This window comes from Trachemys scripta, chromosome 4 (assembly GCF_013100865.1).
Source record: "Trachemys scripta elegans isolate TJP31775 chromosome 4, CAS_Tse_1.0, whole genome shotgun sequence".
Lineage (NCBI taxonomy): Eukaryota > Metazoa > Chordata > Testudines > Emydidae > Trachemys > Trachemys scripta.
The window spans coordinates 139,963,267-139,987,311 of NC_048301.1; the positions used below are offsets into that span (position 1 = coordinate 139,963,267).

The 24,045-nt window shown below is 57.5% G+C and overlaps 2 protein-coding genes across 6 annotated transcripts; one reads left to right on the forward strand and one right to left on the reverse strand.

Annotated features, from left to right (window-relative positions):
- Positions 1 to 1,023: 1,023 nt before the first annotated feature.
- On the reverse strand, positions 1,024 to 10,022 carry PRR14 (proline rich 14). Of its 4 annotated transcripts, none has more exons than XM_034768200.1 (12): positions 9,852 to 10,009; positions 8,124 to 8,324; positions 7,699 to 7,798; positions 7,010 to 7,158; positions 6,278 to 6,551; positions 5,858 to 5,907; positions 5,707 to 5,762; positions 4,366 to 5,173; positions 4,050 to 4,134; positions 2,995 to 3,101; positions 2,699 to 2,770; positions 1,024 to 2,277 (listed from the first exon to the last, which is right to left on the reverse strand). In XM_034768200.1, exons 2-12 carry the CDS (start codon positions 8,219 to 8,221, stop codon positions 2,019 to 2,021), a joined length of 2,058 nt encoding a protein of 685 aa, XP_034624091.1. In that variant the 5' UTR covers positions 8,222 to 8,324; positions 9,852 to 10,009; the 3' UTR covers positions 1,024 to 2,018. The 4 variants fall into 4 exon arrangements, with proteins under 4 accessions (XP_034624091.1, XP_034624089.1, XP_034624090.1 ...); XM_034768198.1 differs by having other exon boundaries at positions 7,528 to 7,798; positions 9,852 to 10,006; XM_034768199.1 differs by having other exon boundaries at positions 4,366 to 5,170; positions 7,528 to 7,798; positions 9,852 to 10,005.
- A 6,102-nt stretch (positions 10,023 to 16,124) lies between these two features.
- LOC117876273 (zinc finger protein 629-like) lies at positions 16,125 to 20,999 on the forward strand. Of its 2 annotated transcripts, none has more exons than XM_034768256.1 (2): positions 16,125 to 16,546; positions 18,856 to 20,999. In XM_034768256.1, exons 1-2 carry the CDS (start codon positions 16,468 to 16,470, stop codon positions 20,016 to 20,018), a joined length of 1,242 nt encoding a protein of 413 aa, XP_034624147.1. In that variant the 5' UTR covers positions 16,125 to 16,467; the 3' UTR covers positions 20,019 to 20,999. The 2 variants fall into 2 exon arrangements, with proteins under 2 accessions (XP_034624147.1, XP_034624148.1); XM_034768257.1 differs by lacking the exon at positions 16,125 to 16,546 and adding an exon at positions 16,646 to 17,600.
- The last annotated feature ends 3,046 nt before the right edge of the window (positions 21,000 to 24,045 follow it).

The window sequence follows — 24,045 nt, forward strand, 5'->3', positions numbered from 1 at the left end:
CGCCATCTGATGAAAGCGCAGAAAGAGGAAAAAAAATCCCTCAGCTGGAAGTAGTCCCTGCAGCCCCTCCCCCACATTGTGATGTCACAGCGTCCCCAGGAGACGCAACAGCCTGGTGATGTCACAGTCCCACAAACTGCAGCATGATGTCACAGCATAGCTTGATGACATCACAACATACTGTGATGTCATAGCCCTGCCACGCCACACCACACCACAATGACACTTGATTCCATCACCCAACCTTGTGATGTCACAGCCCCAGTGCCCCACCCAACCACAGCACCATGGCACGGCCAGTCCTGCTCTCAGAGTCCCATGTAGTCACCCCAGGCCAGTCCAAACCCAGCTCCATCCCTCCTCCACCCCAAGCCACAGCAGTGGGGAGGGGGTATGACCCGGCATATCTCATCCCTATCCAGTGCCGGCACTCAAGGGACAATCACTTTGTTCATACAGCACCAAGCACAATGCAGACCTGGACTGTGACTGGGGCTCCTAGGTGCTACAGTAAAGGAGTTGCCTTAACACTGGCCTCCTCCCATCTCCTTTCCCGCGCATGAAAACAGGAGCCTCTTCTGCTGCAGCTCCCACCCTCTTTGGGCCCCTGCTCCCTTAAGAGATGGGGCACAAACAGGGCAGACTCGGGCAAGGCATTGCAGTGGCTATGGCAGGCTCAGAGCTGCCAAATAAGCCCGAACAAGCAAGGCGCAGCACTCAATTACTGCCAACAGTAGGGTTCAGGGTTAACAGCCTGGGCCAGTTAGTCCAGCAGCTCCAGGTGGACATATCTCCCACCCACAGGGAATGGAGGTTGAGGGCTTACCTCCCACCAGCTTCCTCCTGTACCTGCTACCTCTCAGATCACAGCCGAGGAGCTCACTGCAGCAGAGCACCCCCTAGTGGTGTGTAGAGATCAGCACTGCCTGCAAAGGGAGATTGCCCCCTACTGAGCTCCCCCCCTGCAGCACAGTGGTCCCTAGTGCCAGGGTCAGCACAAATGAAGCAGATCAGACAACAGGCTGGATGTTTTTGTTGAAAAGTTTAATAGAAATATAGATCTCAAAAAAAACCACACACATAAAACCAGCAAATATCCACTGACTGACCCAACGGGGCCCAGCCCAGGAGACACCGCCCGCCCAGGGCTCCTACCAGTGCCCCCGAGGCTGCAGTCACACGTCAGAGGGGAAAATGCCCTCCTCCTGATGCACACAGGGAACTGATGCCACAAGCCCCCTCTCCTGCCCTATATCCCAGCCCGACTGGACAAAGGCCACTTGCCCCCCAGGAACCCAGTGGGAGGTGATCCTAAAATGGCTAATACTGCCCCCCCTCCACACTAAACTATCTGCCCCCTGGTATGTTCAGCCCCTGGGGGGCAGTAGACAGGCACCGGGGGGATGGAAGCACCAGGAGGATTTGTGCGTAGGCAACTGAGTGCTGAGAATGGAAAGGTTCAATCACACCTGCTGGACATTCATCCCCCCCCACCCCGCTCCTGGACTGGACCTGGAGCCTGTGAGGGGAGCAGTGGCGGAGGCAGCTTGGCGACGGGCTGCAGGACGGCTGCCTCAGCTCAGGCAGATCTGGGAGCAGCCAAGAGCTGCCCCCAGGGAAGCAGCCAATTCTGGGTGGAACTAGGGTTCAGGGAGGAGATGACTCCGCCTGGGCAGCAAAGGATTCTGGGTAGAACTAGGACATCTCTCTCTCCCAGAGAGATCTCTGCTTGGACGTGGGTCCAGGAGCCCCAGGGGAGCAGAGGATTCTGGGAGTACCCCATAGGACACGATGGCTCTAGGAGGATCCAATAGCAGACCATTCTGGGTGTACCCCCAGGGGAGATGCTCCCTGGAAGAGCTGAGGCTTCTGGGAGTATCCTGGGAGGTAACTACTCTCCTAGGATCCCAGAGGATTCTGGGAGCTCGCCCAGGCCAATGAGCAATTCCAAGGACAGAGGGGCCACTCAGTCTCTGGCTCAATGCCCACCACGGATCTGGACAGTGCACAGCGCCCCCCTAGTCCCCATCAGCTTCAAACAGGGCATCCAGCTCGGCCAGGCGCTGACGCAGCAGTTCCTCCAGGTCAGGGTGCTGGGGTGGGGCCCGGCGCCCACCTGGTGCTCGCCCCGCCAGCCTCCCCCGGGGCCGGGCACGGCGCTGCTTGCGGGGCAGGCTGCTGTCCTGGAATTCCATGGTGCGCTTCAGCTTGCGCTGGCTGGTAAGCACCAGTGCCCCGTTCCGCTCCCGAGGCTCCTCGAAGATCGTCTCGAAGGTCCTACGGGGGGAGGAGAGGGGGCTAGACGGGACCCAGTGCCCGAGTCCACCAACCCACGCTGTATCCCAGCTGGGACGCCGACAGCACAAATGGGGCCCAGACACCTCGGTCCTCACCTACTGTGTCCCCCAGCTGGGACACCCTCAGCACAAGGAGTGGGGAGAATGGGGATCGGACTCCTGGGTCCTCCACTCAGGACCAAACACCTCCTGCTGTTTAGGGGGGCAGCGAGTTTGTGAGCTGGACCCCTGGGTTCCCAGCAGCAAGAACCAACCACAGGTAGATTTAACCTCCTGCATCCCTCCACAACTCTGAAGCCAGGCTCTCCCCTTCCTGTGAGTTGGAAGAGGGGGATGTCCCCCCATCGTAGCCACCCCCAACCCCTCACCCCCTCCAGCAGCTGCACCCAGGGCCCTCTCACCGCTTCTCGGTGGGAGTGCGATAGTTCTTATTCGTGTAGATCTCCTCCAAACTGAACTCCTTCTTGTCCAACCTATTACAGGGAGACCAGACTTAGCAACAGCGCACGGAAATCCCTTGTCCGTATGGAGACTCGGCAGCCTCGGGGGTGGGACGTGGGGGCTGGACGGCCGCCACACAACAGGAATGGAAGAGAATCCTATGGCCTGCTGTAACCGCTGGGGAGATTCAGAGCCGGGGATAGAACCCAGGAGTCCTGACTCTCAACCACTCCCCTCCCCCCAGAGCTCCCAATACCTGACCGGCCGGGGCAGGCCCATTGGCGTGAGGTTGGCTTGCTGTTTGGCTGGGGTCTTGCGGATGCGGAAGCGGGACACTTTCCCTGTGGTCTCTTCCTGGGAGCACTGCAGGGAATGGGGAGAAAAATAGAACAGGATCAGGAAAGATTCCCTGTTATGTACACACAGAGTGGAGAGTGCCCCCGGCAGCACGGCACCCTGCCGAGCCACCTCCCTGTTCCCGACAGCACGGCACCCCCCTCCGAGCCCCCCCGCTCCCCACCAAGCCCTCCCCTGCTCCCGACAGCACTGCGCCCCCCACCGAGCCTCCCACTGCAGCACGACACGCCCCTGCCAGCATGACGGCCCCCCTTCCAGGATACTCCCAGAAGCCTCAGCTCTTCCAGGGAGCATCTCCCCTGGGGATACACCCAGAATGGTCTGCTGTTGGATCCTCCTAGAGCCGTCTCCTCGGGGTACTCCCAGAATCCTCTGCTCTACCAGAATCCCCTGCTGAGCCCCCACCCCACTTCCCGCAGCATGGTGCCCCACGCCGAGCCCCCCCGGCCAAGCCCTCCCTTGTTCCCGGCAGCACTGCACCCCCACTGAGCCTCCCCCACCCCCCGCTGAGCCCCCCCGCCACTCCGGCAGCACTGCGCCCCCCCGCAGCAAGACACCACCCCTCCCACTCCCACCAGCATGACGCCCTCCCCTCTCAGGATACTCCCAGAAGCCTCAGCTCTTCCAGGGAGCATCTCCCCTGGGGATACACCCAGAATGGTCTGCTGTTGGATCCTCCTAGAGCCATTGTGTCCTCAGGGTACTCCCAGAATCCTCTGCTCTACCAGAATCCCCCGCTGAGCTCCCCCCCCCCCCCCCCCTGCCGCACCGTGCCCCCCGCCGAGCCTTCCCGCCGCAGCACGCTGGCCCCCCCGCACGGCACCCCGCCCCCGCCAACCCTGCCCCCCGGCAGCACGGCATCCCCCGCTGAGCCCCCCACTTCCCACAGCATGGCGCCCCCAGCACCGCACTGGGACTCTGGGACCAACACTGCCTCCCATTGGTCCACCTCACCTTGGCATCTGTGCGTGACAGGAGAATCCCGCCTGTGGTGACGCCATGGCCCCTGTCCCCCTGCTCCGGGCATTGGGAGCCGTCCCTGTGAGGCAAGGAGACCATATGGACCAGGAACCTCTCAGGGCCGTTTCTGGAGGGCCAGGCGATGCCATGGCACCAGGAGCCCAGATGCTGGGGCAAGGCAGGATGGCAGTGGGACGACCTAGGCCATGGCAGGGCGGCAAGAGGGATGGGGCAGGGGTTACCTGGGACAAGGTGGGGTGGCGAGGTGGTGTTAGGGGCAGCCAAGGGATAGCAGGTGGGGCAGGGTTACCTGGGGCAAAGCAGGGCAGTGGCAGGCTCCTCGTGGTGGGGTGGGCCCGGGCAGGAGGAACGGGCCTCGTCGCAGCGGGTCATGCACACCACCGGGCTGAGCAGGTGGCGGGAGGCCGGGGACGGGAAGGGGAAGACCTCTTTGCGCAGGCAGGGCAGGATGGGGGGCGAGGGGTGGCCCCGCAGCAACTCCCGCGACACCTCCAGGCTGCAGACCGTGTGACGACGCCGGCGAGGCGGGCAGGGGGCGGACGCTGGCAATGGGGACGGCATGGCCCAGGGGAAGTCCGGGCAGGAGTAGCTGCGGCCCAGGCGGGGCTGGCTGGGGTCCTCAGGGCTCAGGCGCCACTGGCAGATGGGGGGTCGGCGGCTCACAATGCTGTCCCCCTCCCCATCATCTTTGGCCTCGCCAGGGACCCTCCTCTCAGCCGGCTGCGAGATGGCAATTTTCACCTCGATGTTCACCCCCTGGCGCGAGCTGTGCGCCCCCTGCTGGCTTGGCCCGCTCCGGCTCTGCGCTGGCTCCTCCTCGGGGCGGAGAGGCTCCGCCGGCTGCCCCCCACCCTCTCCCTCGTCCGGCTGAGGAGACGGCGGGGGGCGCAAGCGCGGCTTGACCGGGCTCAGGAAGATGTCGGCGAAGGTCTCCAGCTTGGACTTGACACTCTGGAAGAGCGGGGCGATGCCCCAGTGCCGCAAGGGGGGGACCGTGGCCCGGGGGCGCAGCAGCGAACAGATCGGGGGAGGCCAGGCGGAGGAGGAGGAAGGCAGGAGGCTGCCAGGTGGCTCGGCTTCTTCTGGGACAGGATCTGCTGGGAGGAGGGCACAGGGTTCAGGAGAAGTCAAGGGAAGACCACATCCTGCGATGCACAGACAGCCCTCAAGGGTACTGAATCCACTAAACCCTCAGCAAGCTCCCAGAAACCCCCCGCCCTCAAAATGCACACACTTGCCTCCCCAGCCCTATTTTCAGAACAAAAGAAGAAACGTTGACTTCCCACAAAACGAGACTTGGGGAAAGTCACATTTCGAGCAGAAAGGTTTCATTCCGATAAAGATCTAAATGTTTTTTGGACTGATTCAATCTCTTTAGAAGCTTCTCAGCACGTCTTTTTCTACAAAACAAAGAAATGGTTGCTAAACAAGAAAATGATACTCTCAAAACATCCAAAATAGAATATTTTTTTACTGAAATTTCATTTAAATTAATGTTTCTTTCTCAACAACATTTTCGGTCAAAAAACGTTTTGAGGAAAAGTTCAACCCTTGCTTCCCATGGAGCCCCACCCCTGTGTCCAAGCTCCACCCCCAGCCCCACCCCTGCATGAGTTGGAGCTCCGCCTACCTGACTGTGGGCACTGCTCCCACTGGTCCGAGGAAGATGCTGTCAGCTGATCAACCCTGTCAGGAGAGAGAGGGGAAGTGAAGCTCTGGGCCAGCGCCCCCTAGAGGGCCCTGTGTCCCACCCCAGCTGGTTGGTAGGGACGTGCACTTACGTGCTAGGAGGCGACGGCATCAGCAGATCTTCCTGCTGAAGGCTGGCATCCTGCCAATGAGAGGTGGCATCTGAGCTGGGGCACGGGATGGGGTCCACCCCCCCGCACCCGAGGCTGACAGGACAGCGGCACCTGGTCAGGGCAGCTTCCTCCTTGGTCGTAAGCCCAACCCCTCCCTCCATTGACCTACCTGGGATAGCACCCACTGCTGAGATCCCCACCCATCCCTCTCCCCTCTGGGCTGGGCTCTGGCAGCCCCCTCCCTGTCCCCACAGCTCCTCCCAATCCCTCCCTCACCCCTGTCCCCACCCCCCATCCCTCCCCCACCCCAGCCCCTCTGGCCTGGGCTCTGGCAGCCCCCCCACCCCCATCCCCTCCTCTCTGGGCTCCGGCAGCTCCCTCTAGCCCCCCACTGCTCACTGCTGCCATGGGGCACTCCTCCAGTGCCACGGTCAGGACGCGCTGCTGGGCCCTCTCCATGGGCGACGTCACCAGCTCCTTCCCCTGCTGGGAGATGGAGGGAGATGACCCCGGCCCCCGGCTCTGCTGCGGCGCCCCCTGCCGCAGCAGCCACTGCTTGCTCTGCAGCCGCTCTGACTCGGACCCGGCTGTACCCTGGGGCGGCCAGCACGATGCGGGGGCCTTATTCTCAGGCCTCTGGCAGATGGGAGACCGGCGCTCCTCGGGGGAGGGTCTGGAAGAACGAGACGGGGCCACGGACCCCAAAGCCCTGTCGCTCACTGGTACAATCTTTGCCCCCCAGGATCTTCAGCCCCCCAGAGACTCCCCTCCCCCCCAAATCACACCACCACCAGCACCCACTCCGAGATCCCACTCCCTGCATCCCTGCCATCAGCTCCACTGAGACTCCCGCGACGCCCAAAGCACCCCGCTTCCCCACAGCCCCCCCCCCCCCCCAACCCCCCCCCCCCCCCCCCGGCCCCCCCCACCCCCAAAGCACCCCGCATCCCCACGGCCCCCCTTACTCCTAAAGCACCCCGCTTCCCCACGGCCCCCCTTACTCCCAAAGCACCCCGCTTCCCTTTCCCAGCCTCCCACATGCTGCTATACCTCCCCCGGCAGACACCCTGCTCAGTATTTGGAAGGTGCCCGGTCAACAGGTGCCCTGACACGTGATCCACCCCCACTCACCTGTCCGTGGCCGGCTCCTGATGCCTAGGGGTCCGATCCGAACCAGGCAGAGGGCTCCCAAGAGGGGGCAAGGCCTTCCCAGGGAGGGGGTGTCCTGGGAGGGAGGGGGTGGCCGGATGAGCTGAGGGGGAGTTGCCCCTTTGGGAGACCTGCTGGGCAAGAGACACCATGGGGTTAAGCATGAACCCCATCCCTTCCCCCCAAACTGACTCCCAGCTCCTGGCACCCCCAAATGACCCTCCTCAAGAGCCCAGCCTGGTCCCCTCCCATGTGTAATGGGGGCACAAATACCAAGCGGTCCTTCCCCGCCCCCCCGAGCTCAGCACAGGAGTTACTGGGCCATCCAGGGGCAAACCACAGCAGGGAGAGAAGGAGGGTACATGGGGGAGAGGCTGGCTGGAGAAAGGGAGCAGGACGACAGGGCTGGGAGGGCTCAGGGGAGGTTGGGGGGGCTCAGGCCATCAGATCTCTAAGCAGGGCCCCCCAACCCCCAGACCATCCCTCCCCTTCGCACTCACAGCCCCTTGTGTGGTGGCAAGACACTCCTCCAGGGCAATGGCCAGGACCCTGTGCCGGGCTCTCTCCATGGGCGAGGCCACCAGCCACAGCTCCGCCCCCTGGCCCCACTGAGGCACCCCCTGCTGCAGCCGCTGCCGTCTGCCCTGCAGCCTCTCCGACTGGCGCCTTGCCTGAGGAGACCCAGCCCTGCCCCGGGGCAGCCAGCACAGTGGGGGAGCCTTCTCCTCAGGCCCCCGGGGGGCGGGGGAGCTCTGCTTTTCAGTGGAGGGTCTGGAAGAGAGAGATGGGGTCACTCACGGGGGCCATTGACCCCAAATCCCCCTGATTACTGGCATGATGTTCGCTCCAGGACCCAGAGACCCACAGCTCCCCCTCCCCCGCCCAAATCCCCACCCGGCCTGGCTCAGACCACTGCCCCTCATTGTCTGCCACCCACAGCCCCTGAATCTCTCCCCACCCAAACACACAGTCCTCCCGGCCACGCCCAGGGAAAGAGGAAGGGCGCTGCCCCCGGTGAGGTCTGCCCAGAGCGGGATGGACAGGCCCTGACCCCAGAGGGGAGGCCGCTGGACAGAGGTGAACCCCCCACACACACCTGTACACGATGAGCCTCTGGCGTCGGATGTTCCGCTCCGAGGCAGACAGCCTGGTGCCGCCCCCTGCCAGCGCCCCTCTGGCCACGGGGTGCTCCATGGCTGGCTCCAGCTGGGATGTAGGGGGCAGCCCCCTGGGATCAGGGGTTCAGAGGTCGTCCCGGGACAGCCTCCTGCCTATTCATCCTCCAGCGTGGCCGCCTCTGCCCAGGAAAGAGAATCCAGATTTACAATGAACACTGCAAGACCCCCGCCCTAGCCCAGCTCTAGGGGGCACGGCTCTGGTCACACCTCCTGCATCCTAGGGTTGGCAGCATGGCCACAATAGCAGAGGGCTGAGCCATGGGGGATCAGACTGGGGTGTGTGTGTATGGGGGGGGCTCTCCCCAATGCTGTGGGGAGGGGCTGCAGAGGTGGCACATTCCCACCATGCAGGACTCAGAGATCACAATGGACAAGCAGAGCAGGGAGCCGCTGGGAGAATAATTACAGGGCATTAGCAGGCAGGCAAAGCCATTGCTAGCGGTAACCAGAGAGCCCCTGCGCAGCTCAGGTGTGACCTGACACCAGCTTGGGAGCAAAGGGGAAGCTCGGGAGGTGTGGGGGTTGGGATCCATCACCTAGAGATGGTTTCCCAGGCCACAAAGGACACGCATGGATCCTGGGCAGTCGGGGACAGGCTAGAGGGGCCCTGATGGGGCATCTCCATCTTTGTCCTGCCTCCCAGCACTGACCCTGCCTAACTCTGCCCCTAGGACTCCCCCACCCTGATTCTCTCCACCCCGCTTCAGGTTCCTCCCTTCTTCCCCAGCTCCTCCCCACCAGCCCTCTCTATTTCCCCTCTCTCAGTCTCCCACTCTGATTACTCCCAAATCTCACCCCCACTGGGTCCCTACCCCAAAATCCATCGCCCCAGTTCTAGGTCTCTCTCCTCCCCTTGAGTCTCACCCCCACCCAACTACTCCCCCTTTCCCTCATCCACCCGCCTCTCCCTCACCCCTTTACTCTCATCCCCTCCCGCAGGTCCCCTCTTCCCCCAGCTCTCCCCATGTTCGTTCCCCTCCCATGCTGCACCCCTCCTCCCTCGCCTCCACAAATTGCCCCCCCTCCCTGTAGGTGCCCCCTCTCACCATCTGCTCTCCCCCTGGGTCTTCCCCCACGGCTCCCATCACTGGTCCCCCTAAACTGCCCTTCCACCAGGTCTCCCCCATTGGTCCCTTTCTCCCCCGCTGCACTCCGGCTTTCCCCCAACAAATCCCTCCACCACTTCTCTCACTGTCCCAAATCCCCCAAGCCATCCATCCCCCAGGTCTCCCCACACCTCCGCTGCCCTTCCCCTTCCCCCATCCCGCCCCCATTATCCTCCCCTCACTGATTCCCCCCCCACATTGTCCTGCCCCATGAGTCCCTCCTCAAAGGTCCTCATTGCTCCCTAACCCCCTAGATCTTCTTCCTCCCACTGCTCTCCCCACTGCCCCTCTTCCACCACTGCTTCCCCTCCCAGCTCCCCCCATTTCCCTCTCCCTCCCACTGCTCCCTCACTGCCCCCCTCCCTCCCACTGCTCCCCCTCCCAGCTCCCCCCCATTGCCCCCTCCCTCCCACGGCTCTCCCCACTGCCCCTCTTCCACCACTGCTCCCCCACTGCCCCCCCTCCCTCCCTCCCACTGCTCCCCCTCCCAGCTCCCCCCATTGCCCCCCTTTCCCGCACTGCTCCCCCCCACCCGCTCACCGGCTCTCGCCCGCTCCCGTTCGGTCTCCGGCTGCGGCTCAACCTCCTGCCGCCCCGCCCCGTTTCTGCCGAAGCTCCACGGCCTGACCCCCCGTGGCCAATAGCAGCGGGCCTTGCTCCCGTCCCCCCGCAGCCAATAGGCGCGCGCCTTGCTGCCCGGGGGTCCCCGGAGCTTGAAGCCGTGGGGGCCGCCATCTTGGCAAAGGGCGAGAAAGAAAGCCGTGTCACGGCTCAAGCTGAGCCGCCGCCATCTTGGGGTGGGGCAACCGTGCAAGGTGTATGTGTGTTGGGGTGGCAAGGGGACATAGCGGAGCCGCCATGCGGTGCTGCCATCTTGGATAAGGGCATCGGAGGGTGTGAAGCAGTTTCAGGGGGAGGCCATCTTGGATGAGGGCGAGAAGCTGGGGCTTTAAAGGGACAGGCGACCCTGGGTGGTGGGTGACGGAGGCTCCGGCCAATCCCCACCCTGGGGGCGTGGGGCCCTCGTTCTTTGTTCCCCAATGGACCCGTTTACACCGCGCCGTATTAAAACACGTGCCGAACTTCCCACCCATGCAGCTGGCTCTGACTCAGCCACCTGGCCTCTTCCTGATCTACCGCTTGTCTCCCCCCAGCGCGGGTCCTCTGCAAACTGGGCCAGGGATCCCCTTATGTCTCCTTCCAACATAGCGTGGGGCCCAGAGCCGATCCCTGCAGGGCCCCCTGGAAACACCTGGCCAACGAGGAGTCCCCTGTGCCACGTGCATTTGATACCAGTCTAGCTTTTTAACCATGGGGCTGATCCAGGGAGGGGTGCGATACCAAGCCAGGTGGGCCCATTGGTTTAGAATTATAGAAGATTAGGGTGGGAAGAGACCTCAGGAGGTATCTAGTCCAACCCCCTGCTCAAAGCAGGACCAACACCAACTCAATCATCCCAGCCAGGGCTATGTCAAGCCGGGCCTTAAAAACCTCTAAGGATGGAGATTCCACCACCTCCTTAGATAACGCATTCCAGTGCTTCACCACCCTCCTAGTGAAATAGTGTTTCCTAATATCCAACCTAGACCTCCCCCACTGCAACTTGAGACCATTGCTCCTTGTTCTGTCATCTGCCACCACTGAGAACAGCCGAGCTCCATCCTCTTTGGACCCTCCCCTTCAGGTAGTTGAAGGCTGCTATCAAATCCCCCCTCATTCTTCTATTCTGCAGACTAAACAAGCCCAGTTCCCTCAGCCTCTCCTCATAAATCATGTGCCCCAGCCTCCTAATCATTTTTGTTTTGGCCTCTGCTGGACTTTCTCCAATTTTTCCACATCCCTTCTGTAGAGGGGGGACCAAAACTGGACACAATACTCCAGGGTGGCCTCACCAATGCCGAATAGAGGGGAATAATCACTTCCCTCTATTAGCTGGCAATGCTCCTACTAATGAAGCCCAATATGCCGTTGGCCTTCTTGGCAACGAGGGCACACTGCTGACTCATATCCAGCTTCTCATTCACTGTAATCCCCAGGTCCTTTTCTGCAGAATTGCTGCTTAGCCAGTTGGTTCCCAGCCTGTAGCAGTGCATGGGATTCTTCCGTCCTAAGTGCAGGTCTTTGCACTTGTCCTTGTTGAACCTCTTTTGGTTGAACTTTCTTTTGGCCAAATCCTCCAATTTGTCTAGGTCACTCTGGACCCTATCCCTACCCTCCAGCATATCTACCTCTCCCCCCAGCTTAGTGTTATCTGCAATTCATCCCATCATCCAGATCCTTAATAAAGATGTTGAACAAAACTGGCCCCAGGACTGACCCCTGGGACACTCCGCTTGATACCGGCTGCCAACTAGACATCGAGCCTTTGATCACTACCCGTTGAGCCCCACAATCTAGCCAGCTTTCTATCCACCTTACAGTCCATTCATCCAATCCATACTTCTTTAACTTGCTGGCAAAAATACTGTGGGAGACCATATCAAAAGCTTTGCTATAGTCAAGATATATCACATCCACTGCTTTCCCCATATCCACAGAGCCAGTTATCTCACCATAGAAGGCAGTCAGGTTGGTCAGGCATGACTTGCCCTTGGTGAATCCATGCTGACTGTTCCTGATCACCTTCCTCTCATCCAAGTGCTTCAAAATGGATTCCTTGAGGACCTGCTCCATGATTTTGCCAGGGACTGAAGTGAGGCTGACCGGTCTGTAGTTCCCCAGGTTCTCTTGTTTGCTCCAGTGAGGCAATGACTGTGTTTGTAAGGACCCCTTTTTACATAGTCACTAGTCTGACTATCACTGTGATGGGATACCTGTGCTGGGCCTAAGTCCCCCCACTGCCCGTGTGTAGGGGGGATCCCACTCCTACAGATGGTGCAGGCCATCTTCCCCCAGGCATTTCAGTACCCAAAAGGATCCCTGTGAACATTTTCCCTTTGCTCAGATCCCACATCCCCCTGACAGGGAATAGGGCTGGGGTTAAAATCAGGGCACATTCTCTGTATAAGTTCTTGAGGGAGACTTCACCAAGCGCCACCTTGCCTGCTTCCTTCCCCGGAGCAGGATTCCCCATCCCCAACCCAGCTGTGATCTCCCGGATGGAGCGAGGGGAAGAGCCGAGCATCCCAGATCTCCAGGGCTCCGAGGAAAGGGAGATCCCAAGAGGATCCCAGACAGATGAGGAATGAGTGACACCGGCTCAGAGACTGTCTGGGACTTAAGGGAAAAGCTGGGATCCAGTAAGGCCGCCAGGAGCCCCCCGAATTCTGTCTCATCTTGCTCAGTATCATTCCCAGCAGGTCCCTGTTCTCACGGCAGCCGTCACTCCTGGATCCCACCCCTGGCAGTAGCCCTCCCCTCCCCCAGCCTTTATCTGAGGCCTTTCCTGGGCCGTTGGGACAGACCCAGCCCTTCCTCTCCCCTCTGGAAAAGGGTTTGGGGGGATTCGCTTCCTGACCATCAAATTTTCTTCTCAGTGACAAACCCCTTTGCTGCCCCCTCTCTCCCCAGCGCAGGAAACGAGCCCCGGCTGGATTCTTTCGGTCTCCCAGCAGGTGCCAGGATGGGGGAAAATCACCAGCAGGAAGGGCCTGCAAGAGCAGAGCCGCATGGGATGTCCCGGAGCCTGAAGATGCCAGTGAGAGTCAAGACAAAATGGACCCCAGGCCAGGGCCAGGGGAGGAAAATCTTGCTTAGAAGAAGAGAGAGAACACGAAGAGGTGTCCAGAGAATAAGTCTCGTGAAACACCAGCACATCCACATGGGTGAGAACCCTGACTGATGCCCCGACTTCGGGAAGGGCTTTGGGGGAGCGCGATGCTGGCTCCCTACCACATGGTCCACACTGGGCAGAGACCCCATGCATGTCCCGAGTGTGGGTGGTGATCTGGGCAGAGATAGTCCCTCTCCAAGCTCCAATGTGCCCATGCGGTGAGGAGACCCCATCAACATCCTGACTGCGGGAAGGGTTTGGTGTCTGCTCCATCACTGCCAGACCCATCTGGGTGACCCACCCCTACAAAAATGTCTGGACTGTGGGAGGAGCTTCAGCTATGCTCCAACCTGGCCACCCACTGGTCATCCCCACCGGAGAGGCGCCCTACAAGGGCACCAAATAAGGGAGGAGCTTTGCTGAGAGTTCCCATCCCTGCAGCACCAGCATACCCCCACCGAAGAGTGGCCCTCCTGGTGCGGCTGCGATGACATGGCAGCTGGAGGAAGGGCTTCTGGTTGGTCTTTCATTTCGCTCAACACTGGAGGACAGAGTGGGTGCTGGAGCAGCACTACAAGTGTCCCAAGTGTGGTAAGGGCTTCAGGGAGAGTGATGGGCCGGTCGAGTACCAGTGCAGATAGATTTTAAGTGATAGCAAACAGATCAAAGTAGATTACCTAGTAAATAAACAAAATCACAAACTAAGTCTTATACAAACTAGAATCAGCAACATCTCACCCTGTCTGATGATACAAGCAGGCTTACAGATTCTTGAGGCACAAGCCGCATCTGCGTTGCAGCTTGGGTTCCCCTCCCCCATTCAGAGTCCTTTGTCTCCCAGGGCTTCTTTCAGGTGTTGAGTTGTGGGGGAGTGAAGACCAAGTCATGATGTCACTCCTCATCGTGCAGAGACTTTCCAGCAAGCTGGAAGAACCTATAAATGTGACATGGGGAGTCCACCCCATTGGCCAAACATTCTCCATTGCCTATGTGCTCCCTCCGAGGAAACTTCCTTATACAGACTCCCTGTGCTAGTGGATTCTTCGCTGGATGGGTGTTGATGACAGCAATTAACATGGTCTGGCTACTCCATTGTTCTACCTGAAAGGCTAATTGTGGGTGTTTTCAACTTCACAACATCTTTCAGTAACACATACATGGCAAAACTTTGTAACGTTACATACAACGATAACACCTACAATCCAACAGGATATTAAAGTTTGACAGATCAAGACTTTTAGAATGATACCTCACAAGGCATGTACAAAACATATTAAAATTCTATGACAGTGGTGAATATGGGGATGTCAGGGTGTCAAAGGGATAATGATACTACCCTCTCCTGTAAAGTGACCTGAGATTTACAAATGCACATAAGAGCTAGGAATTATTATTACTCTCATAATAAAAATCTTGGTCTTGACGGGCCTGGAGTGTTCAAAACTCATGAAATATATCCTAAAACAAAAACAAAACCCATAACATTGGTTTAAAAATTGGGAGGGATCTCTGTATAAACAGCCCTCATGCCCCATACCAGAGGTGGTTGCATCTCAGATTCAGGTGCAGGATCCTATAGAAACAGCTCCCACAATCCACCTCAGCGGTGACTGCATCTCAGCAATGGGTGAGGTATCCCTATATAGACAGCCCCACACCCCTCTCCGAGATGGCTACATCTTAGCAGCAGGTGAGGGATCCTGTATAAACAGGCCCCACATTCCACCCCTGAAACAGCTGTATCTCAGCACCGGCTGAGGGATCCATGCGAAACAATACAAACAGAAACACCATCAAGCAGCGCTTAGACCCTCACAAGCTTGTCCGATAATGTGGTCTCACATTATTCATAATTAAGGCCCTACCAAATTCACAGCCATGAAAAACACATCATGGACCGTGAAATCTGTTTTTTTGTGTGCTTTTACCATATACTATACAGATTTCATGGGGGAGACCAGGGTTTCTCAAATTGGGGGCCTGACCCACAGGGCATTGCAGGCAGTTTGCAAGGTTATTTTTTGTATGGGGGTCATGGTATTTCCACCCTTATCTCTGCGCTGCCTTCAGAGCTGGGCGGCCAGAGAGCAGCGGGTGTTGACCAGGTGCCCAGTTCTGAAGGCAGCGCCCACCAGCAGCAGCAGAGAAGTAAGGTGGCAATACCATACCATGCCATCCTTACTTCTGCACTGCTGCCTTCAGACCTGAGCGACCAGAGAGTGGCAGCTGCTGACTGAAGGCCCAGCTCTGCAGGCAGCAGTGCAGAAGTAAGGGTGACAATACCATACCATGCCATCCTGACTCATGCGCTGGACTCCCGGCCAGCAGCCGCCGCTCTCCAGCAGCTCAGAAGTAAGGGTAGCAGCACAACAAGCCCCCCCAATAACCTTGTGATCTCCCCCACAATTCCTTTTTGGGTCAGGCTGCCTACAACACCATGAAATTTCAGATTTAAATATCTGAAATAATGAAATTTACTATTTTAAAAATCCTTTGTCTGTGAAATTGACCAAAATGGACTGTGAAAATAGTAGGGCCCTATTCCTAATCTCTCCTCTTGTATCCGGATAGCACAGGTGTAAGAAAGCTCTGTTACATACTCTAGCCCCATTGAACGTCTTAACTACAGTGGGTTATCGTGTATATTCATCACCTTTCCTGGATCTCTTTTGTCACCATCTGCACGTCTCACGTGGTTGTGTGGTAGTTTTGAGGAGTCTTCTGCCTAGATAAGCATTGAATCGGTGGGTCAGGACTCCTGGGTTCTAGCTTCTATCCGCAGGTGTGGGGGGAGAGGAAGTGGGGTCTAGTGGCAGTCAGGACTCCTGGGTTTTAGCTTCTATCCGCAGGTGTGGGGGGAGAGGAAGTGGGGTCTAGTGGCAGTCAGGACTCCTGGGTTCTACTCCTATCCCCAGCTCTCGGGGGAAGGGAGTGGGGTCTAGGGGGGTCAGGGCTCCTGGGTCCTGGTCCCAGCTAGGAGAAGAGCGCGAGCTAAGCACTGTAGAAAGGGGATTGGGGGATCGGAAGTGACTCTAACCAGCGGTGTCTCTGCAAGGCCCGGAGAAGAACGGGTTAAATCCCCCGCTCTCCTGAACCTTCCGCTTCCCAGGGAGCTGCCAGCCGCGGGGCTGGAGCAGCGCAGGGACCTTCCTGTCCAGCCCCCCCGGAGCCCGAGTGCTGGCCCGGGTGTGCGCAGGGCCGAGTCCCCGCTCGGGGAACAGCAGCAGGGGCAGGAAATCGCTGCCCGGAGGGGACCGGAGCGGAGCCGAGCCCAGCCCAGCCCGGTTCTCCCCCGCGATCTCGCTGCCCCGAAGGGTCCCCGGCCTGGATCCGCCTCCCCCGCAGCAGAGAGCGGGGCCGGCGGGGCCAAAGCCCGGGCGCGTTCTCTGCCCCGGGGGGAGATTTCTCCAAGCGGGATCCCCCGGCCCGGCCGCGATCCCCCGCATGGAGCCAGGGGCAGAGCCGCGGGTCCCGGATCTCCAGGGCTCCCCGGGCAGGGAGCTCCCCAGAGGCGCCCGCACAGGTGAGGAATGAGGGACACCGGCTGGGAGCGAAGGGAACAGCTGGGGTCCCAGCCAAGCCAGCGGGAGCCCCCCAGGTCTGTCTCCCCTCGCTGTGTATCGTCCCCAGCCGGGGACAAGGAGTGTCCCTATTTCTGTCCCTCCTCCCCAGGGGACAAGGGCACCAGCTCTGGATCGCGTTTGGCTTCCAGGCCCCATGGGAGTCCTCTTGGCTTCTGGCGATCTAGCCAGCTGCAGGCTCCTTCATTTAGCCTTGGCCCGGTGATCCGGCCACTTGCCCCCCATATGGGTCTTCCTCAAGTACTGGACCTGGCGGCTAACCTCCCCGCTTCGCAGTGAGGATGCTGGCTAAGCCCCTTGAGGGCCGCTAGTCGGCTGACGCCTTCCCATCATCCCCATGTGCCCAGAAGGCCAGGTGGCATCTCCCAGGATGCACTGGGAAAGAATCACCTAGCAAGCTCAGCTGAGTGCAGCACAAAGCATTGTGGGATGTGCTCCCCAGAAGCCCTGGCATTGCAACCCACCTGCCTGGGGGAAGGCAGCACCAGAGGACGTGGTGACTTGGACAGAGCTTGGCAGGGGGGCTGCTCACGCTGGAGCAGACGTACCCTCACTCATCCTCCACATCTCTGCCTCTATAACTAGACTTGGTGGCCTTGGTCTGGATGGGGGCACTAGATAAGCTGGGCCAGGGGAGCATTCCGAAAGGCTTGTGGCAGGCTGATTAGTGTCATGGATTGGAAAACCAGAGGGGACCATCCATAGATCCCTAGATGGTTGGCCAAAAGTAACCATGATGGTTGTCCAGCCTGCCCTTCCTGTGTAGCCCAGGCTGGAGAGCATCGTCGTGGGACTTTCATAGAGGAGGGCTCGTTTCCCGTTTTACAGATGGGAAAACTGAGGTACAGAGAGGGAAATGGACTTGCCCAAGGCATCCCAGTAGCAGAGCCAGGAATAGAACCCAGGACTCCTGGTGTTCTATCCAGTAGGCCGCACTGTCTCCGTAAAGAAAGACAACCCCGTCTCCATGTAATGGAAAATCCATCCCATCCCTTGGTAAGGCTGTTCCACTGACTAAATCCCCTCCCTGTTAAGAATCAATATCTTATTTCCAGTTTGAATTAATCCAGCTTCAATTCCCAGCTGTTGGGTCTCGTTCTCCCTTTGTCCAGTAGATTAAAAAGCTTTCTTGTATCAAAGATACCGCAGACCTGGGAAGGAGTGACTCTGAAAAGGACCAGGGGAGGGTGATGCCATTACTGTAGACTGTCCAGTTCTGGGGTCCACACTTCAGGAAGGATGTTGATAAATTGGAGAGGGGTCAGAGAAGAGCCACAAGAATGATTGAAGGATTGGACAACCTGCCTTAGGATGATAGACTCCAGGAGCTCCATCTATTTAGGTTAATAAAGAGAAGGTTAAGGGGTGCTTTGAGCAGTCTAACTACATATGTGGGGAACAAAATTTTAGTAATGGGCTCTTCAGTCTAGCAGACAAAGGTCTAACAGGACCCAAAGGCTAGAATTTGAAGCCAGACAAATTCAGACTGGAAACAAGGTGAACATTTGTGATAGTGAGGGCAATTTGCCAATGTGACAACTGACCAAGGATCGTAGTGGATTCTCTACCATGGGCAATTTGAAAAATCAAGATTGGGTGGTTTGTTTGTTTTTTTAGTTGTTTTTGTTTTTAGAAGACCTGCTCTGGTTCAAACAGGAATTATCAGGAGGGATGTCCTCTGGCCTGGGTTGCACAGGAAGTCAGACTAGATGGTCCCTCCTGGCCTTAGAATCGATGGTGATATCGTCTTCCAGTGACCGTGATCAAGTCACTTCCCTTTGATAGGCTAAATCAACTGAGCTTTGTACGCTATAAGACAGGTTATCCAGAACGGACAAATCATTCTTGTTGCTCTTCTCTGAGCCCTCTCCAATTTGTTAACACCTTTTCTGAAGTTGTGGACACCAGAACTAGACCCGGGATTTGGATGAATGGATACCATAAACTGCCATGGGATAAGGGAGGATTCTCAGATTAGTTTAGGAGGAGTAGACACAACACAGAGAGGTTAGGGTAGATAGGTGAGGTGACTTTCTCCCTTTCCCCCGTCCTTCACAACCAGATTAAACTTTTCAGACGTATCAATGGGTGAATGATAAATTCCTTTGCTGGCCCCTCCTCTCCCATGTGGGAAGGGTTTGGGGGGTGGGGGGTTTGCTTCCTGCCCATCGGGTTTTCTGTTTGGTGACAAATCCCTTTGCTGCCCCCTCTCTCCCTGTCACATAACTGGATTTTCTCTTTCTCCCAACAGGTGCCAGGAAGGAGGAGGAGAATCCCCAGCAGGAGCCACACAGGCCATCGCAGAGCCCCGAGCAGGGAGAGGCCAACAGGGTGGGATGGCAGAGGGGAGACCTCCAAGGGGTGGAAAATGGATTTGGGCTTCTCAATAGCATGTCTGTCCCCCAGAGACTGACCATCTGTGGGCAATGTGGGAAGAGCTTTAGCCAGTATTCAGATCTTATTAAGCACCAGCGGATCCACACGGGGGAGAGACCCTACAGCTGCTCCCAGTGCGGGAAGAGCTTCAGCCAGAGCTCCCACCTCACCAAGCACCAGCGGATCCACACCGGTGAGAGGCCCTACAAATGCCCTGACTGCGGGAAGGGCTTCAACGACAGCTCCTACCTCCTGCAGCACCGCCGCACCCACACGGGCGAGCGGCCTTACGAATGCCTGGATTGTGGGAAAAGCTTCGGAGACAAGTCAGGCCTTACCCGCCACCAGAAGGTGCATCACGGTGAGAGACCCTACAAATGCCCTGACTGCGGGAAGAGCTTCAGCGACAGCTCCTACCTCATCCAGCACCAGCGCATCCACACGGGCGAGCGGCCCTACAAATGCACCGAGTGCGGGAAGAGCTTCAGCCGGAATTCGCACCTGGTTCAGCACCAGCGGGTCCACACGGGGGAACGCCCCTACAAGTGCGCTGATTGCGGGATGAGCTTCAGCCACAGCTCCACCCTGATTGGGCACCAGAGGACCCACCGTGGCGATAAGCCCTACAAATGCCCCCAGTGCAGGAAAAGCTTCCGGCACAAGTCAACCCTGGTGAAGCACCAGCGGACCCACACCGGGGAGCGGCCCTACAGCTGCCCCAAGTGTGGGAAGAGCTTCAGCTGGGGCTCAGCTTTCATCAAGCACCAGCGCACCCACACGGGGGAGCGACCCTACCAATGCACCCAGTGTGGGAAGGGCTTTGGGGACAGCTCGGCCCTGATCCAGCACCAGCGCATCCACACCGGGGAGCGGCCCTACAAGTGCTCCGAGTGTGGGAAGGGCTTTGGTGACAGCTCCACCCTGAATCAGCACCAGCGCACCCATTCGGCAGAGAAACCCTACAAATGCCCAGAGTGTGGGAGGAGCTTCATCCTCAGCTCCCACCTTGTCCGGCACCAAAGGGTCCATGTGGCCTAGAGTCCCCATGTGAGGACAGTTCTGTTCACTGTTCACATCTCTTTAGGGACCTTAGAAACCAGGCCTCCTTAGAAGCCAGAGACCAGGTCTCTTTAGGGACCAGGCCTCCTTAGAAACCAAGGACCTTAGAGACCAGAGACCTGACATAGTTTTTCCCCTGGGGCAAGGCACAGCCCATTGCGATATGGATGCAGGGTGTGTATGGGGGGAAGCGGGGACGGGAATGACTGAGGGGCCCATGGGTGGAAATTAGTTGAAGTGAGGAAGGAAGTGAACGTGGGGGTCCCTTCTGGCCCAGTCAAGATGGGGCTATTAGAAATGCTTAGAGGCCACACGGCAGGGTTCTCACCCTGGAATCGCTGCCCCAGAAAGGGGGTCTTGGTAACCCTACCCCTTCCTTGTTGCTAAGGGGGGGGGGGGATTTCCCGGCTATAAGGCAGTGGGATCCTGGTAGGGAAAAGGTGAGAATCCCCGTAATAGTGAGGGAGTGATCTCTGAAGGACTTGGGGGCTTTTGTCTGTGCCCGCTCCTAGGTGGGGTTGGGGGGGACCTGTTCCTTCGTTCCCCTGGAACTCCACAGCTCTGGGCCTCACTCTCTGCTCCTTCCCCTCTCCCAGGGGCTGGGGGGGGGTATAGGGGGCCATGGGGAGGGGTGCGTGAGACTGCTGGAAACTGGAGGAGGCTGCTCTCAGAGGCCAGACAGACGTATGCTCCCATACGGGGGGGAGGGAGTGCCTGATCTCCTTCTCCCTGGTGGCGTCTCCAGAGCCTGGCTCCTCTTTCCACGGTGCACAGAGTCCACTGGCACCTGGAGAACATCCGTTCCTGTGCTTGGTGCAGCTGGCATCCAGCCAGCCCCACCCTTGGCTCTCGGTTCCCATCAGGCCCCTGGATCCCACCCTCCTGCTGTTTTTGGTGATGACCCAGTCTCCTGTGGTGTTAGTCAATTGTATCTGTAGGAAATAAACTTCCCCACCAGGATCTGCCTCCCCCGTCTCTGTGCTGAGGGCCCTGTCTCAGGGCTCAACATGGCCCTGGACGTGTTGTTCTCGCCTGCAGGGAAGCTCAGAAGCTGCTTGGACTCCCAGTTATCACGATTTGCCGCTCTGATCCTGACACAAACCCCTGCAGAACGCCGTCTCGTCTGCCTGACCCCTGGCAGGAGCCCTCCCCTCCCCCAACCTTTCTCTGAGGGCCCAGAGAATCATAGCCATGTAGGGCTGGAAGGGACCTCGAGAGGTCATCAGGTCCAGCCCCCTGTGCAGAGGCAGGACCAAGTAACCCTAGACCAGTGGTCTCCAAACTTTTTTGATCACGCACCCCTATCAGTAAAAAAACTTTGAGCACGCACCCCCTGCCGCGCCGAAGGAAAACAAAACAAAAAACCCCTCGGACTCACGCCTGACGAAGCAAAAAAAAAAGTGCTCTTCCTGCCGCGCACCCCTAAGGATCCTCTAGCGCACCCCACTTTGGAGACCGCTGCTCTAAGGATCCTTAATTTCATTTAATGACAAGCCTTTTGTTATCTTGATCACTCGGCCTCTGTTTAGAAACAAACTCCCTGCCCAGAAGCTGGGACCAGCACAGAACTTAGGGCTAGTCTACAGCGCTGCCGCGGCAACGCTTTAACGTGCCACGTGTGGTCGCGGCGCAGCGCTCTGAAAAACCCCCAACGAGCGGCGCTGGGGCACTGTTTACACTGGCGCTTCACAGTGCTGAAACTTGCTGCGCTCCGGGGGGTGGTTTTTCACACCCATGAGCCAGAAAGTTGCAGCGCTGTAAGTTGCCAGTGTAGGCTTAGAGGATCCTGAATACGCTGCCAGGCACTCCAGTTAAAAGATAGGAAACAAAGGGTGGGAATAAATGGTCAGTTTTCAGAATGGAGAGAGGTAAATAGTGGTGTCCCCAGGGGTCTGTTCCGGGACCAGTCCTATTAAACAAATTCATAAATAGTCTGGGGAAAGGGGTAAACAGTGAGGTGGCAACATTTGAAGATGATACGAAATTACTCAAAATAGTTAAGTCCAAAGCTGACTGCAAAGAGTTACAAGGGGATCTCACAAAACTGGGGGACTGGGCAACAAAATGGCAGATGAAATTCAGTGTCGATAAATGCAAAGGAATGCACATTGGAAAACATAATCCCAACTATACATATAAAAGGATGGGGTCTAAATTAGCTGTTACCTGTCAAGATAGAGATCTTGGAGTCATTGTGGACAGTTCTCTGAAAACATCTGCTCAACGTGCAGTGGCAGTCAAAAAAGTTAACAGAATGTTGGGAATCATTAAGAAAGGGATAGATAATAAGACAGAAAATATCATATTGCCTCTATATAAATCCATGGTACACCCACATCTTGAATACTGCGTGCAGATCTGGTCACCCCATCTCAAAAAAGATATATTGGAATTGGAAAAGGTACTGAGAAGAGCAACAGAAATGACTAAGAGTATGGCACAGCTTCCATATGTGGAATAAAACTGGGACTTTTCAGCTTGGAAAAGAGAAGACTAAGGGGGATATGACAGATGTCTATAAAATCATGACTGGTGTAGAAAATTTGAATAAGGAAATGTTATTTACTCCTTCACATAACACAAGAACAAGGGGTCACCCAATGAAATTAATAGGCAGCAGATTTAAAACAAACAAAAGAAAGTATTTCTTTCCAGACAATCTGTGGAACTCATTGCCAGGGGGTGTTGTGATGGCCAAAAGTATAACAGGGTTCAAAAAAGAACTAGATAAGTTCATGGAGGATAGGTCCATCAATGGCTATTAGCCAGGATGGGGAAGGATGTAACACCATGTTCTGCATGTCCCTAGCCTCTGTTTGCCAGAAGCTGGGAGTAGGCAATGGGGGGATGAATCACTTGATGATTCCCTGTTCTGTTCATTCCTTCTGAAGCACCTGGTATTGGCCACCGTCAGAAGACAGGATACTGGGCTAGATGGACCATTGGTCTGACCCAGTATGGCCAGTCTGATGTTCTTATATAGAACCCAGATGTATCTGCCCCACACTGTAACCCACTAGTTCCTACTCCCGTCCCAGAGCTGGGATAGAACCCAGGAGTCCTGACTGGGTCTCTCTCTCCGCAGAGTTAGTAACAAAGTAAGAATATACATTACAATTTTAAACTTAACTAGTGTCCCTTCAGTGATTTGCCACAAGATGTCAGAACATGTTAGTGTTAGCGCTGAGTGGGTCTAATATTTATTTAATTTTCTTTCTTTTATATAGGAATTAGATACAGGGCTCCTGTCAACTAATTGCTAAGTTACCTGCCAAAAAACTAGTTTTCAGGTGCCTAAGTAGCCCCTGGAATCATGGTTAAAGTTGCCTCCCTGACCAAAATCTGAAATGGCGCCTCTGCACAACTGGACTATTGTCTGGTGTCCCTGGCCTACTTCCTATGACCCCACTGCTGTGTACCGCTATCTCGTGGGGGTTCTCCATCTCTCCGGTGCACGTGGTCAGCCGTCAGCCAGCCCAGCAGTCCTTCTGGGCCTCAGTGCCGCAGGGCTTGTCCTCGGGCCTGGGGCTCAGCACAGGGAGGATGCATCTGTCTCCTTCACCAGCTCTGGCCCAAAACTGAGCTGCTGGGCCCGCCTCTTAAACGTCCTGTCCCACCTCTCTGCTTCTGGTGGGGCGGGCGTGGCTGGCTCGGCTCCACCCACCAGGGTGAATGGTACCTCCTCCCTATCAGTCTCCAAGGGAGGCTATGCCCCCTCTCTACATTTTCCCACCCCATTGGCCGTGAAAGGGTTAAACTAGAAGCCCAGAGTGCCCACAGCCTTGGCCACTGGGGCTGGGGGGAGAGACTTGGAAGGTTTCAGGATCTAGGACGGCTGGATGGTGGAGTCCCATGTCCCAAGGACAGGCTCAGACAAGAGGTCTGAGCCTGGGCATGTGCCCCATAGACCCAGAGCTGGAAACAGGGACTAGACTCTGCCCAGAGCCCGGGGACTTGAGAGCACATGGGAGCCAATGACCGGGGCCCACTGGCAATGGATGGGTGT

Bases quoted from the DNA above. Each gene is read 5' to 3' on its own strand.
- PRR14 (XM_034768198.1), bottom strand. From the start codon at position 8,221: ATGGAGCACCCCGTGGCCAGAGGGGCGCTGGCAGGGGGCGGCACCAGG. The intron at 7,159-7,527 runs GTGAGTGCGAAG...CTTGCCCAGCAG, and splicing joins TTGCCACCACACAAGGGGCT to GTCTCCCAAAGGGGCAACTC. The intron at 2,278-2,698 runs GTGAGAGGGCCC...CTCCCCCCGTAG, and splicing joins CGCACTCCCACCGAGAAGCG to GACCTTCGAGACGATCTTCG.
- LOC117876273 (XM_034768256.1), top strand. From the start codon at position 16,468: ATGGAGCCAGGGGCAGAGCCGCGGGTCCCGGATCTCCAGGGCTCCCCG. The intron at 16,547-18,855 runs GTGAGGAATGAG...TTCTCCCAACAG, and splicing joins CCCCAGAGGCGCCCGCACAG to GTGCCAGGAAGGAGGAGGAG.